At 37.5% G+C, this 17,202-nt stretch overlaps 1 protein-coding gene across 1 annotated transcript in view; it reads right to left on the reverse strand.

The window, feature by feature from the left end:
• Positions 1–17,202, reverse strand: part of RYR3 (ryanodine receptor 3) — a 633,352-nt gene that overhangs the window by 345,913 nt on the left and 270,237 nt on the right. The window contains exons 20-21 of the mRNA XM_036736677.1: positions 14,765–14,981; positions 3,011–3,115 (exon numbers count right to left, since the gene is read on the reverse strand). Coding sequence (XP_036592572.1) covers positions 3,011–3,115; positions 14,765–14,981 — 322 coding nt within the window. The remainder of the gene's footprint in view (positions 1–3,010; positions 3,116–14,764; positions 14,982–17,202) is intronic.

Genomic DNA, 17,202 nt, shown 5'->3' on the forward strand with positions numbered 1-17,202 from the left:
GGGCTATAAAATTGTGCATATTTTTTGATCCAGCAATACCACTACTTGGCCTGTTTCCAAAAGAGACTGAAAAAAGAAAAAGGACCTGGAGGTGCAAAAGCGGCTCATTTTGTGGTGGCAAAGAATTAGAAATTGAGGTTATATCTATCAATTGGGGAATGGCTAAACAAACTGTGGTATATGACTGTGATGAAATACTACTGTGCTATAAGAAATGATGAGCAGGATACTCTCAGAAAAACCTGGGAAGTATTATAGGAACTGATGCAAAGTGAAGCAAGCAGAACCACCGCACCTAGTAACAGCAGTATTGTGTGATCAATGACTCAGTTATTCTCAGCAATACAATGATTTAAGATAGTTGCAAAGAACTTATAATGAAAAAACTGCTGGAGTTTGAATGCAGATCAAAGCAAACTTTATTTTCTTTTACTTTTATTCATGCTTTGTTTTTCTTTGGTTTTGAGATTTTTTTGTTTGTGTTTTTTTCACAACAAAATTAATATAGAAATGTTTTATATGACTGCATATACATAATCTATTTGAAATTTCTTGCCTTATCAATGAGGGGGAATGGGAGAGAGGAAGAGAATTTGGAACTCAAATTTTAAAAAAAAAATGTAAAAATTGCTTTTACATGTAATTGGAAAAAACTGAAAATGAAAAAAAATCCTGTATAATGTAAAAGCTTCAAGAACCTGGAGCCACTCTTTCTTTCTGGTTCTTTCTACCAAATGGCCTAATAAATTTCTCTCTAAAACTTAAAAAAATGCAGAGGGAATAGCCATGTGGACAAACCATGTATCCCAAAAGCACTAAAATATCTAACATAAAATTATGTAAAAACAGTACCACAGAATCAATCCCTCAATATTCAATGTTTCTGTAGGAAAATACAATGGCATATCTCAGAGATAACTGCATTTTCAAGTTACTGGTAGCACCTCTCTTGTTCTGAAGTAGGGTCTCCAGCAAATTGGGGTAAGGGTGCAGTCCAAGTCAATTTGTCTCCCCCCTTTCTTCTTCTGAGGGCCTAGGAACAAGCATGGCTTTCACTGACAACACATGCTGTTTCTTATCAGGTTTCCTCTCCTTTTCTATGGCAATAGAGAACAGAATTCAGTTTCATGTCTTAGAAGAAAGAACACTGTCCTTTTGAGATTTTCTAAGTGTTTTGTTTGCTAACAATGGAGGTATAAAGTTTCCCTCTGCTATTCTTGATTTAAAACAGATTTAAATAAGATTTATCTAAATTCAGACAAAAAGCCAGATACAGGCTGTGCATTCATAACAGTACCTATGCAGAATTCTGTAATGGAAAGTCATTTAGAGCTTTAAATTCATCATGGAATCTACAATCATACATATTCAGACTCTAGATTGCTGATGTAGAGAGGAAAGGTACCTCAGAGACTATCTAGTCCAACCTCTAATTTTATAGATGAGTAAACTGAAGCCCAAGATTAGACTGTGAGCTCCTTGAAGCTAGGGACTATCTCTTGCCTCTTTGTGTATCCCCAGCACTTAGCACAGTGCCTAAAACATAACAGGCACTTAGTAAAATATTTACTAATTGACTGATAAGCAATTTTTCCACGTTATAAAGTAGTAAGCATGAGTCAGGATTCAAATCTATATATATGAAGAGATACAGTACTCTGAATTCTGCCCAGAAAATCCAGTGCAAGGGTTGGGAGAGCAAAAGAGTAAGAAAGAGACAGAGGAATGGCCACAGGATTTTACTCTCCTCTTCCTCCTTACCAGAGAATATCCAACTACTATTGACCCAATTCTGGGATGACAATGAGGAGAGCTAAAAAACCAAGCAACTGGAGCTAGGGAAAAGATCCCAGGAAATAGTGAGATCTGCAGCCAAATAGGGGAAAGGAAGGGAGGCAGAGAAGCAAATTCTAAGCAGTGGCAGCAGAAAAGTAAAGGAAAAGGACTGCTTCCCACCAAGATGCAAGTCAGTTACTATCTTTGAATAGTTCATAAAGCAAGATAAATGCTAAATCACATGAAAATCTTGATGGACTATTCATCAGTGGACATTGAAACAAATTTTAGAGTTCTTGGACTAGTAGTGAGCTTCAGAATTTATTTAATCTTTCAGGTATGACCTACTACAGACTTTCCTCCAAATCAATATCTTTATTAACTTCTTACCTTTGAATCTTCTTTAAAAAGGTTTCTAGAGAAGGAGATTCTATAGGTTCTCTTAGTCATCTACTTATCTTACTGGATTATCTGAAAACTCTAACTAAACTTCTAAAAAGTGTAATTTCCCTCTCTGTAGTTTTTAATAATAGTAACAACTCATATTTATATAGTGCTTTAAGGTTTGCAAAGTGCTTTTCATGTGGAGTAGGTGCTATTATTCTCCAGATTTTACAGATTTTGAGAGCGTTGCTCAGAGAAGTTAAATGGTTCACACAGCTAGGAATTATCAGAGACTGCATTTGAAGCCAGGTCTCACTGACTCCAAGATGAATGCTCTATTTACTATCCTATTACTTTGGCAGAACACTTAGAGTAAAATTCTCCAAAATCACTATTTTAGTGCACATTAACAAATAACATTTCATTTAATAACAAATAACAGTTCATTTAAAAACAACCCAAAAACTTTGAGTGGGGGGTGGCGCTTCTGGGTTCTTTGCGGTACAATTTGAGAAACACTGCTTCAAGTCTCAAGTCACATCAAATCACGGATATTTGAAATATTAACGTATTAAATACAAAGACATTTTGTTCAAGGATTAAGTCAAATATTGGGTGAAATAATCTTTAAAGCCTCTAAAAGAATGAAGATGTAATTCATACTTAGTGTAATTATGAGTAAGAGGATAAAACAGAGGGTGCTGTTGAACAGAACCAAGGCTAGTGGCTAGAAAAAGAAAGAATAATCAAATTTCTCTTCCTCCTCATCCTATCATTCTTAGAATTTCTCTTTCATACAGATAAAGCATCTCAACCACCACCTGTACCCTAAATCATAGTCATTACATACCTTGCCAAAGGTCCATCCTAATTCTATTTTATTCATTCCCCATAGCTCATGGATATTTTCAGCCAGTCTGTCTCGGATCTTTTCTAGATGGGGAGGCAAAACAATCTAAAGGGAAAGATGTAAAAGACAAGTGAGAATTGATTACCATAAATGAATTAAGTGTAAGAAACCGCAGGTCCTAGCATTTACTATATCCACCATCCCACCTTCCTTATTTAAGCCAAATTCTCATCCCAAGAGATCATATAAGAGGAGCTATAGGCCTTAACATAGAACATAGAGGAAACAGCTTATAATGACTATCGAACGAATATATGTGAAAGTACTTTGAAGCTAAAAGGCAGAGGAGATTAAGAAGGAGTACATAACAGAAATGAGCAATGTTCTGGGAGGATGCACCGAGGAAGGTAGAAGACGAAATGTCAAGTTTGGGAAATATATAGTAGTTTGGTTTGTCTCTAATAAAGAGTATGTGAAGAAAAGTGATGTGAAAGATCATTTCCTTTTTCAAAATTTGTAGACTGCTAACAATGTGCTTTGGCAGACAAAGTTCCTCCTCCTCAGGAGCTCTCTACATTGATAAAATCACAAGTATGATGCTCCATTCTCCCAAAAGGGTTAAATACCCAGTCTAGTACAAGTATTGCAATTATTTTGTCAAACAAGTATGGCAGCATTAACAAAGTGGTTCCACTGTCACTCCTTGCACTTTGATGTACTCTTCATTAAAAATGGCTATTCTCTTAGATGAAGAAAATGCACTTATTAGTCCTTAGACTTTAAATGTCAAATTATAGCATTAACTTTGTGCAGTTTTCATCTACTCAGCATTATGCTAAGCAATGCTGCATGAAGTTAATGATGTAATTAAATTTTTTAAAAAAATATTTAAAATGTATTTTAGTTTTCAACATTCGATTCCATAAGATTTTGAGTTACAAATCTTCTCCCCATCTCTGTTCTCCACCCCACCCCAAGATGGCATGTATTCTGATTGCCCCTTTTCCTAGTCTGCCCTCCCTTCTATCACCCCACTCCTACCCACCATCCCCTTCCCCCTTACTTTCTTGTAGGGCCAGATAGATTTCTATACCCCATTGCCTGTATATCTTATTTCCCAGTTGCATTTAGAAACAATTTTTAAACATTTGTTTATAGAACTCTGAGCTCCAAATTCACTCCCCCGCTCCCTCCCCAACCACCCTCTCCAAGAAGGCAAGCAATTCAATATAGGTTAAACAGGTATCATTAGGCAAAACACTTCCATATTAGTCATGTTGTGAAAGACTAACTATATTTCCCTCCATCCTATCCTGTCCCCCTTTATTCAATTATCTCCTTTGACCCTGTCCCCTTTCAAAAGTGTTTACTTTTGACTACCCCCTCCCCCAATCTGCCCTACCTTCTATCACCCCCCCCCCATCTTATTCCCTTTCCTCCTACTTTCCTGCAGGGTAAGATACCCAATAGAGTGTATATGTTATTCCCTCCCTAAGCCAAATCCAATGAGGTTAAGGTTCACTCATTCCCTTTCAACTACCCCCTCTTCCCTTCCATTATAACAGCTTTTTCTTGCCACTTTTATGTGACATAATTTACCTCATTCTAACTCTCCCTTTCTCCTCCCAATATATTCCTCTCTCACCTCTTAATTTTATTTTTTTAGATATCATTCCTTCATATTCAACTCATCCTGTGCTGTGTGTGTGTGTGTGTATACACACATATATATGAATATTTCCTTCAACTACCCTAATACTGAGAAAGGTCTCATGAGTTACAAACATCATCTTTCCATGTAGGAATGTATACAGATCAACTTTAGTAAGTCCCTTATGATTTCTCTTTCCTGTTTATCTTTTCATGCTTTTTTGATTCTTGTATTTGAAAGTCAAGTTTTCTATTCAGCTTTGGTCTTTCCATCAAGAATGTTTGAAAGTTCTCCATTTTATTGAAAATGCATTTTTTTGCGCTGAAGTATTGAGGTAAGAAAAAACCAAAAGAAATTAGTATCTTGAAAAAGCAGAGAAAAAGTGTATCCAGGAGCAAAGGGTGGTCCAAGGGTGTCAGATGCAAAAGAAAGATTGAGCAGGATGAGGACTAGGAAATGACTATCAGATTTGGCAATTAAGAGATAGTTGGTAATTTTAAAGAAAATAATTTCAATTTAGTGACAAAGTGGGAAACCAGTTTGCAAAGCGCTAAGACTGAGTGAGAGGAAGGAAAGTGAAATCAGTGAGGATGGACAGATTTTTTCAAGTATTTTGGATGAGAAAGGGAAGAAAGATATAGGAAAATAGCTTGAGGAGGTGGTAGAGTTGAGCAAAGTTTTCTGTTTTTGCTTTTGTTTTTAGAATGAAGTCTTGAACATATCTGAAAGTAACAGGGAAGGAACTTACAGATGTAAGTTGTAGGTTTGAGGGAGATGGAGAGATGACTGAAATTGTAATCTGTTGGAGGAGACAGGAGGAGATAGAATCAAGGACCCATGCAGAACAGGTGGCTTTGGTAAGGAGAAGAGCTACCTCATTCTACAATACTGGGCAAAAGAGGACAAGAGAAATGAATGATATCAAGTGATTTGAAGATGAAGAGAATGAGAGAAGAGGGAATTCAAATCATTCCATCATTCCCTAATCCTCACTCCCCCAAACCTCTTTGTCTTCATCATGAGGAGTGTCCCCCACTCTTTAGTACTTTTGTAGGCCATTAGCCCTGTTCTGATGAAGGAAAATTCTGGAAATGGTAGTGGAAAACAGGATATTAGACTCCACATGCAGGATGAGTGTGTTGGGGGTGTCTGAGAGAAAAGATATATCCATTTCTAAAGAGGATGGCTGGGGATGCACCGTTATCAGGAGGAAGCCAGGTCTCAGTGAAGACTGTTAGGTAGAAGGTATGTGACAGAAAAGACTCCATAATGTAGGGAAGCTTGTTCGCTACGAAATGGGACGTCTAGAGGACAGAGTAGGAATGCGTAGAGTTGCAGTGGGATATAGTTTATGTCCTGGCTTTACCACTCATTATCTGGTTGCTACACTTATTTTACCCTTTTTTTTTTGCATTTCTGTTGTTTGAAGTGTTTAAAAAACAAATCATTTCTTCAGATCTGATTTTCTTTCTAGCACTGTTCCAAAACCTCTTTCTTTAATTGAATGTTCATTTTTTTTTTCCATTAATGGTTAGGCTCAGATTTGTAGTATAGGTCACTTGGTCAATTTGAACTCCTTTGCTCTATGGAAGACATTATTCTACTCCCTTCTGTGGTTCCTAGGGTATAGAATAACCTTGTGTTATCTGAATTTCCTTTCTTTGATATTTGAAGGTCTTTTTCTTGGTCACTTGAAGGATTTATTGTTGTCTTTGAATTCTTAAATTGCAGCATAGGTTTTTTTTTCTTTTTCTGGAGGTAATGGATAGATTCAGCTGAAAATTTGTTTTCTGTGTTCAAAATTTCTGGGCAGTTTTTTTTTTGTATTTTTTTTTTGCATTATGTTAGTACTTTTTGACTTGTATTGTCCTTGGAGAACTATAATCCTTAAGTTGTCTCCATGCAAACTGTTGTCAATACTGATATGTTTTGCTTATATGGTCACGTTTCTTTTAAAGGCATTGGTTTTTGATTCTTGTCTTCCAGTTTGTTCTTCACTTTTAATTTTTTTTCATTCCCATTAAGTTATTTTCTTTCATTTCTTTGGTGAGACTTGCCGCCTTGGATTCAAATTTTTCCATTTTGCCAATCATTTCTGCTCTAAAGGCCATGAATTTTGCTTTCATAATTCTTATTTCTCTTCCAAACTATTTGGGGAAATCCCGATGTGGTCAACAGGGTCCTTCAACTTATCAAATGTTGATTTTCTTTTGTCATGCAATATTTTTTTTCATAGAAATCTGAACTATTATTTTTGATGTGGTGGCCACACTCCTTTTTGTTATTAATATTTTCCATATTGGTTGATCTGCTTATGCTCAAGGTCTTTGAGTTTTCTTCCTCACTCCACCATCTTCCTTATCTTTGGTAATTTCGGTCTTTTTTTCTTATACTCCTCCATCACTCACTTTCTGACTTCTCCTTTGAATGTGGATTCTGTGAAGACAGGAAGCCATTTTGTTCTTTTTCCATGCTGGGAAATTCAGTTTGCTAGCCTCAATTTCTGCCCAAAGCAATTTCTTAGAGGATAGACTTAATCTTAGCTGAAAACTGGGCTTTTCCCCTCAGGCTTAATGGCATACCAACAGATTCATACACATGTCCTGTACAAGTTATTGTTTCTCACTTTTCTCATTGAACTCTGATGTTCCACAGAGCACTGACACATTGCTAACCCAGCCTAACCAAGCTTGTCATCTGGTTTTCTTTTCTTTTTTAAAGAAAGTGAAAAAGTTATATTTCAATCTGCACCGAGAGTTCATCAGTTTGCTCTTTGGAGGTGGACAGCACTTTTTTCACCATGAGTCCCTTGCAATTGTTTTGATCATTGAATTGATCAGAGTCGTTTGGTTGATAATCATTGCAATATTGCTATTACTATGCACAATGATCTCTCAGTTCTTTTCAATTCACTTTGCATCACTTCTCATAGGTAGGATTTACCACGTTTTTCTGAAACCACCTCCCTTGTCATTTCTTATAGCACAACACTATTCCATTACAATCATATGCCACAACTTGTTCAGCCATTCCACAGCTGACAAACATCCTCTCAATTTCTAATTCTTTGCAACCACAAAAAGAGCTGCTATATTTTTGTACACATATTTCCTTTTCCTTTGCTCTCTTTGGGGTACAGACCTAGTAGAGCTATTGCTGGATCAAAGGGTATTCATGGTTTTATAGCCCTTTGGACATAATTTAAAATTGTCCTCCATAATGGTTTTACCAATTCCCAACTCTATCAGCAGTTTATTATTGTACATATTTTCTCTCATCTCCTCCAGCATTCATCATTTCTGGTAGGTGTCGGGTAGTACCTCAGAGTTGTTTTTATTTGCCTTTCTCTAATCAGTAGTGATTTAGAGCATTTTTTCATTTGACTATACAAAACTTTGATTTCTTTTTCTGAAAATTGTTTATATCCTTTGACCGTTTATCAATTGGGGAATGGCTCTTATTTTTCTAGATTTGACTCAGTTCCCTATACATTTGAGAAAAGAAGCCTTTATCAGTGAAATGATATAAAAATTTTTGATATTGCTTCATTATTTATGTTATCTTGCAGCAAAATGTAGTTTCCCTGATTATCTCTTTTAATTAGGTCTCTTGTTGCTTCTGCTTTGTCTGAAATCATGATTGCCTTTTTTTAACTTCAGCAGAAGCATAATAAATTTTGCCTCAACTCTTTAACTCTGTGTGTTTCTTTTTCAAGTGTGCATCCTGTTAACAACATATTGTTGGATTCTGGTTTCTAATCCACTGTGCTATCTTCTTCCATTTTATGGGTAAGCCTATCCCATTCACTTTCACAATAATGATTACTGTGTATTTTCCTTTATCCTATTTTCTTCTGCTTATCCTCCTCTCTTTCTTTTTAGCCTGACCCTCCAGAAAAGTCTGTTTTGTTTCTGTCTACTGCCTCCCTTAATTCACTCTCCCTTTTGTCATTTCCCCCAGTACTTATCCCTTTCCCCATCTACTTTTCTATTTGGTAGGAAAAATTTTTATTCCTAAGTATGTCTATATATATTCTTCGCTCGCTGAACAAATTCCAATGAGAGTGAGGTTCAAGTTTTGCCCGTCACTTTCCATTTTCCCTTCCACTATAAAAGCTTTTCTTTATATGCCTCTTTTATGTGAGAAAATTTTTCCCATTCCACCTCTTCTTTTCCTCTTCTCCCACTGCATCTCTCTTTCTCATCTCTTCATTTCTTTTTGCAGATTATTCGATCATAGTCAACTCACATTCATGCCTTCTTTCGATGTAGACCCCTTCTAACTGCCTTAATGATTAAAAAGTTCTGGGATGTTGCATGTATAATTTTCCCATAATGGAATGTAAGCAGTTTAACTTCATTGAATTCCTTACCTCTCTTATACCTACCATTTTATGCTTCTCTTCAGTGTTCTGTTTGAATGTCAAATTTCTATTCAGCTTTGGTCTTTTCATCAGGAATGCTTGAAAGTCCTCTATTTTATTAAATATCCAATTTTTTTCCCTGAAAGATCATGCTAAGTTTGCCTGGGTAGGTGATTCTTGGTTGTAATCCTAGCTCCTTTGCCTTCTGGAATATCACATTTCAGGCCCTTTGATCCCTTTAATGTGGAAGCTGCTAATCTTATATGATCCTGGTTGTGGCTCCATGATGTCTAAACTGCTCTTTCTGGCTATTTACAATATTTTTTCCTTGACCTGGAAGCTTGGGGGTTTTAGGGAGTTTTCATTTTAGGAATTCTTTCAGGAGGTGATAAGTGGATTCTTTCCATTTCTATTTCACTCTCTGTATCTAAGATATTGTAACAGTTTTCCTTTAAAGTTTCTTGAAATATGAAGTCCAGGCTCTTTTTTTGATCATGGCTTTCAGGAAGGTCAATAATTCTTAAATTCTCTCTCCTCAATTTATTTTCTTGATTAGTTGTTTTTTCCAATGAGATGTTTCACATTGTCTTTTTTTTTCATTCTTTTGGCTTTAATTGTTTCTCGATGTTTCATGGAGCCACTTGCCCAATTCTCAATTTTAAGGAATTATTTTCTTCAGTGAGCTTTTGTACCTTTCTTCCATTTGGCCAATTCTGCTTTCTAAGGAGTTCCTTTTGAGTTTTTGTATCTCGTTTTCCATTTGGCCCATTCTGCTTTTAAGCAGGTCATTTTTTTTTTCAGTGAATTAATGTGCCTCTTTTACCAAGCTGTTAATTCTCTTTTCCTAATTCTCTTGCATCAGTCTCATTTTTTCCCCCATTTTCTCTCTACCACTCTTATCTCTTTCTTTAACTCTTCCAGAAATTCTTGTTGGACTTGGGTCTCATTAGCATTTTTCTTTGAGGCTTTGGTTGTAGCAATTTTCACACTGTTGTCTTCTGAGTCTTCATCCTGGTTTTCCCTACCACTTTAGAAGCTTTTATGGACAAGGTCTTTTTTTGTTGTTTCCTTATTTTTCTAGCCTACTTCCTGACTTTGAGCTTTATGTTAAGTTTGGTCTCTGCTCACCTGGGGGTGGGGAGGCAGTGTTCTAAGCTTCAGGTTGTGTTTTCAGAGCTAGTTCTGGAGGTCTGCAGTTTTCAATGCTTCCAAGGTGGCGTGATCTAGGGAGAGGCGTAGTTACTGCTCACATGGTTTGCACTATAGTGTTTACCCAGGAAGGGCCTGTGCTCTCTTGCAACCACAAGTATTAGGACTTCTTTTGGCACTGGAACTGTAACCACATCCCCTGTTCTCCAGGAGTCACAAACATTTGTGCTCCTCTTGGCCTTGGAACTTGCGGTGTTGATATGGTTAAAGATCTTCCCCACCCATTACTCCCCTTAACAGGTCTCAGGTAGACATAGCTAAAGGAAGCTTGATTAAGGGAGGCTTGTTCGTAGGAAGTTCCACACCCTTTTTCTAAGTAGGTGTAAAGGTCTAGGCCCATTTGCTAAGTAGGTGCTAAGCCCCAGGGCCCACCCTTTTGCTGATTAGATATGAACCCCTTCAACTCTAAACATGGTATATATACCCTGAGGGTAGCCATTAAGCTCAGAGTAGAGAGAACTGAGAAGAAGAAGAGAGAACTGCAAGAGAGATGGAGAAGAAGAGACAGAGAGAATTGGAAGGGCTGAGAGAGAGTACTGCAGAGATGCAGAGATGGAAAGATGCAGAGACAGGAAGAGGGAGAATTGGAAGAGCTCTGAGAACTGCAGGGGCTTTCAAAACTTCAGGAGGAGAGGACACAGACAAGGAGACAGCTAGGGTTTGTGAGTGAGTGTTTGAGAAGGTCGCAGCAAAGAAGGTTACAGGATGGCTTGGCTCCTTGTTGTGATATTGTGTTTTAATTTCCTTGCTGTTATAATGAAGTGGACTTCCTGGTTTTGGGACACAATTACTCCTATGTCGAATTGGGGGTTATTGGTTTTGGAATTTGATCCTCTGATATTGGAATAAATGTTTTACTTCTTCTGCCTTCTATATAGAGAGTCTCTTATATTTTGCGGAACTATACAGACATATTTATGGTCACCATCGATAATGTGAATGTTGCCTTACTGATACAGAACTGTATCCAGGGCCTTTGCTCTCTTGTAACCTATAAGAAGTATTCTGTTCCACCCTGAAACTGAGACTCAGATGTTTATGGGCAACAGAGTTACAAATCAATCAGCGTCAGCTGCATCCAGTGCCAGCAAAAGATCCTCTATAACCTCTATCTGACCAGCTGCGCCCCCCCCCCCCACACTCCCCCTTCACCATATTTGGACTGATAGCTCCCAAAGCTGCTGCTGCTTTTGTTGTAGCCAGCCCCATTGCTGGTGCTTCCATACTGCACTCTTTGCTGACACCTATCCAGTGTCACTGACCTTTTCTCTTGACCTCCTAAGTTGTCTTAGGCTGGAAAAATACCTTACTCTGACCTCTTGTTGGATGTGCAGCTCTAAAATTTGATTTGAGGAGTTTTTTTTTGTTTTTCTTATTAATTTACTTTTTATTTTTAGTTTACAGCACTCAGTTCCACAAGTTTGTGAGTTCCAAATTTTCTCTCCCTCCCTCTTCCCCCCTCCTCCCCAAGACAACATATAATCTGATATAGGTTCTACATATACCTTCACATCGAACTTATTTACATAATAGTCCAGTTGTAAAGAAGAATTATAACCAGTGGAATGAATCATGAGAAAGGAGAAATGAAACCAAAAAAGGAGGAAAAAAAAAGAGAGCAAATAGTTTGCCTTAATCTGCATTCAGACTCTGTATTTCTTTCTCTGGATGTGCAAAGCTTTTTCCATCATGAGTCTTTTGGAGCTATCTTTGAACCTTGCATTGATGAGAAGAGCCAAGTCTATCAAAGTTAGTCCTTACAGATACTGTGTGTCTGTAATTGTGTCTAATGTTTTCCTGGTTCTGCTCCTTTCACTCAGCACCAGTTCATATAAGTCTTTCCAAGTTACAACGAAGTCTGTCTGCTCCTCATTTCTTATAGCACAATAGTATTCCATTACATTCATATACCACAATTTGTTTAGCCATTCCCCAGTTGATGGGCATTCCCTTGATTTCCAATTCTTTGTTACCACAAAAAGAGCTGCTATAAATATTTTTGTACATACTGGTCCATTTCCCACTTGTGTGATTTCTTTGGGATATAGCCCTAGAAGGGGTATGGCTGGGTCAAAGGGTATGCACATTTTTATAGCCCTTTGAACATAGTTCCAAATTGCTCTCCAGGATAGCCAGACCAGTTCACAACTCCACCAACAATGCATTAGTGTTCCAATTTTCCCACATCCTCTCCAGCATTTATCATTTTCCTGTTTTGTCATGTTAGCCAATCTGACAGGAGAGATGTGGTACCTATGAGTTGTTTTGATTTTCATTTCTCTAATCAATAGTGATTTAGAGCATTTTTTTTCATATGACTATAGATATCTTTAATTTCTTTTGAGGAGTTCTTTTAAAGTTTTTTGGAGGGGAATGTTGAATTCAGCTGCGTTGCTACTCGTACTCTGCCATCTTGGCTCCACCCCTTTGTTGTTTAGTTTTCTAAAGCAATGGGAGGAAGAAAGTAGTATAGAGCAGAATTCTGTTGCAGGGCTATGGGTTGGCTTGTACAGCACTGTTACTGAAGCATGGTAGGTGGTGGGAGAAGAGGTGCTGAGGGAATATGTTAGAGGCTAATGATTAATCTTTTCTGTCCTTAGTTCATTTAACTGTTACTTCATTTGGATTCTTGGCATCCTAGACAGTGGAGACAGCTGAGATTGCTTTATCTCATGCACATAATTCTTATTCTGAAGAGGTTTCAAGGGTTATGAAGATCAGAGAAAATTTCTAGTCCTCTTTGTTGGTCACATGAGAAAGAGAGTTGAAAAGACACAAGAGAACAGAGTTGAGTATTATTTGTGAGAATTTTCAAGAAAGCCAGTATTAATGGACTATAGAGTACGGGGAGAGGAGAAAAGTATAAGAAGAATGGAAATATATGAAGAGGCCAGGTTGTGAATGGCTTTAAGAGCCAAACAGAGTTTTATATTTGATCTTGGAGTTTGTTTGTTTGGTTGTTGTCCTTCATTCTCAAAGAGGACGAAAACGGCATCACTATATTGGGGTCAAAGTACAGTGTGTCCTACAGTTGCTGATCAGACCAATACAAGCTTGGAATGCTCTATGACAGGTGGGACACAAATAATCCATTTGAACATCAGGAGTGGAGATGTCTCTAAATTTGCTCATCTCACATTTCTGTGGAGCTACTACAATTCTGCTTTGCTGATAGAGCACAGTGCCTTCTGCGATGCAGGCACAACATGTTGGGCAGTTCTTTGCCAGCATCTTCTATGTCACACAACTGATTTTAAAGGTATTCAGAGGAACCTTGAGAGTTTCTCTTGGAGGTAATAGGGATCCATTGGAGTTTACTGAGTAAGGTCCCAACATGTCAGATTTACGCTTTAGCAAAATCACTTTGGCAGCTGAAAGGAAGACAGGGTAAGATTTCAGGTAGGGACACCAATCTGACAGGTACTCTGTAGTGATTGTGTGAGTAGAGAGAAGAAAACTTACATGAGTAATGTCACGAAAATAGAAAGGTAAGGCTCTGGAACAGATTGGCTATTTGGGATGTGTGAGAATGAAGAGTTGAGAAAGACACTGAGATTGTGAGCCTGTGTGACTGGGACAATGGTACTACTTTTAATAGTAAAAGGGAATTTCAGAAGAGGGGAGATTTTAGGAGAAGAATAATGAGTTCTGTTAGTTCTGGTTTTTATATTTTGAGTTTTAGTTGTCCAAAAAGTAATTGGTAATGTAGGCCTCGAATTGAGGGAAGGAACTAGGACTGGAGATACAGATCTTGGATTCATCTGAAATGAGATGATAATTGATCCTAGCAGAGCAAATGGTATCACAAATAGATTTAGAAAAAGAGACTAAGACAAAACCTTGAGGGACCTAAAGGAAGATCAAGCAAAAGAGACTGAGAAAGAGCGATCAGACAGTTATGAGGAGACTCAAGAAAGATCAGTGTCATGAAATCCTAGAGAGGAGAGAGTGCATGGCAGGTGAGGGTGATCAACAGTGTCTAAAGTTGTAGGGAGATCAAGAGGAGGCCTTATGTAAATGTGACCTACACTTAGTTATAGTGTTAGAGACAGTTTGCATCTTAATGAGCAACATAAATTAAACTTGTTATTTAGTCTCAGGTACCAGAGCTCAACAAAGGCTTGGCTATGTCCACCCTGGTAGCAAGTTCATACTCCCGGGAGTATGAAATCCCCCTACTCTTACTAGACAGGCATTGTCAATCTCTGCAACACCTTCTAGTTATATTTCCCTTTTCAATAACTGGCAAAGAAAACTATACTCCAACTAAATTGGTTTATTCCTCCTCTCCACTCAAACATGCCTTGCTTTTTCCTACCTCTGATCCATGACTGTGCTATCTAGCTCCATTCCACAAAACCATAGCAGGTGTATATAGTGAAAACACAAATAACACTAATTAACGATAACACATCATACGATAACAATATGAGTAAAGTCAAAATACCTGAGATTATTCCCAAACATAACCAGAATTAGAACAAAGATCTTGCCTATATATATAGATTGCCACCAAATAATTTTAACCTACCTGACTGGTGTCTATGGGGCATGGGATGAAGGAGGCTTGAGAGAGGAACCGTGTAGTGCCCAACAAATCCCTAATTCCTTCAGAATCACGCTTATATTCTTTGACAGGTTCCAATATCATCTTCTCTTTTGGAAGCAAGGCTTCATAGCAGGGAGCATAACCAGATGGAGGCAAAAACTTAAATTCCCCATGACGTCCACCCAGAAGGAAACGTATTCTGTATTATTTGGAAAGACAAGACAGAAAATAGTGAAAAGCACCAAGCATATATGAAAGAAATAAAGAAGAATCTGCAAATAACTCTTTGATTGACAGTCACTAAGGCCATAAATTTTAAGCAACCAACATTCCAGAATGTACAATAAAATACTTGTGAAATGCATCTTCAATTAGTAGAAAGAGAACAGAACCAAAAGAGGAAGGCAACACAGAAGAGTGGAAGAAATGATGGAGTTAGAGTCAAAGGACCTTATGACCTTGGGCAAATCACTTAAACTCTCTGGGCTTAAACTTGCTCATTTTTCTTTTCTTTTCTTTTCTTTTTTTTGGAAGGGGAAGGCAGGGCAATTGGGATTAAGTGAGTTGCCCAAGGTCACACAGCTGGCAAGTGTGTCAAGTGTCTGAGGCCGTATTTGAACTCAGGTTCTCCTGATTCCAGGGCCGGTGCTCTACTCACTGTGCCACCCAGCTGCCCCCAACCTGCTCATTTTTCAAATGAGAAGTTTGGCTGTGAAATTACAGTGATCAATTTTGAACCCAGAGAAAAGTTGAGAAAATTCATCTAGCTGTTAGTAGAAGTTAAAGACACAGATGAAGAATATGGGATATACACTCTCAGATATGTTGATGTGCTAAGTCAGTTTGCTTAACTGCATTTTTTCCCTCTTGGCTCATGGAATATGGGAACATAGAAAGTATATTTAGAAACAAAAAATGATATAAAGAATTGAAACAAAGTTTGAAAACAAAATTAGTCTATAAACATAGGATTTTACAAATCATAAGAACTTAAATGTGACATACAGTTACTATTAATTAATACAATTGGCAACCTAATAGAATAAAGGTAACAAAGATTTACCAGATTTTTAAAACCTCTTCTGGGATACAAAAGTTGTACCACAGAAGTTCACATCATTGACAACAATTGTAATGAGTGAATTATTCTTAACAACATGAAATTATTGAAACTGTAATACAGGTTTCCTACAATCAATGTATTAGTCATACAGAAATTAAAGAAAAACTGCTGGAAATATATCTGGAGAAAAATTTAGAGACTTATCTTAAGATTGTAGGCAATAATACTAAGGTGAAAAATTGCTTGGATGACAATTTTTAATGTACTCATTCGATAAAAAATAGTTCAAACTTGAAGTTATCAGGAAGTGATATGTGTTAAAGTCAAAATGCTATATATGTTATCTGAATGTTGCAACTGAAAGGACCTCTCTATCACTCAAAGAAGCTGGAATCAAACTAATGAGCATCAATAAATAACACGGGTTCGAAAATCTGAAAATCAAGGAAGCAAATATTTATAAAGTACCTATATGATAGGGGGCCTAAGTCTACTTGCTATTTCCTGGCCCACTCTTTTCAGACCATCAACTCTACCACTTCCCCTTCGGTAATCTAGATTCCACCTTAGGTCCATCAGCTCTCATAGGGGAGTTTTTGCCTTACATTGCAAGGGCCCAGGCTTTCTTGATACTGCTCTGTGGCTCTAAGCCATGGCTTCTTTACAGAACTATAAACTCCACCTGTTCCCTGCTAATAGTCTGGACTCCATCTCTGAATTCCTTTGCTCTAATGGATGAGTTTTGCCAGCACTCTCCCCCTCTCCCTGCTTCAACTTCTGCTTTTATGTGTTGGGTCTCCATTAGAAAGTAAGCTCCTTCTTGCTTGCCTGTGTTTGCATCTCTATCATTTAGCACAGTGCCTGGAACATAGCATTTAGTAAATTTTCCACCCTCCTTCCCTCCCTTCTTTTCTTCCTATCTACCTATCTTATCTACCTATCATCTATCTATCAGTCTAGGGTAGGTGTGAGTAAAGTTGGGTATTGAGGAAGGAGGGCAATTTGGTTCATTCCACAGAAGCAAGGGCTATATACGCAAGGATTAGAATCTATGGCATTACTGTTAGTAGGTATGGTAGTATACCTTAAGTGCTTATACTGTAAGTAGCATACCTGTGACCAGCAGGTCAAAGAAGTTACATAATGATTAGTTAAATAACTGGTGAACAGCTATAAAACACACCATGTTGTCTGTTGTGTATTATAACAGAAGGCATAAAAATATCACTAGTATTATATAACAGTAATTAAAATGTTATAAATGTGGGTTGGTAAATAAATTAACAAAGTACTATTCTGGATGGACTGGTTGTCGATATACCACAATACAGCTATGACAGTATTGAGACATATTCTT

Source organism: Trichosurus vulpecula, chromosome 8 (genome assembly GCF_011100635.1).
Source record: "Trichosurus vulpecula isolate mTriVul1 chromosome 8, mTriVul1.pri, whole genome shotgun sequence".
Classification (NCBI taxonomy): domain Eukaryota; kingdom Metazoa; phylum Chordata; class Mammalia; order Diprotodontia; family Phalangeridae; genus Trichosurus; species Trichosurus vulpecula.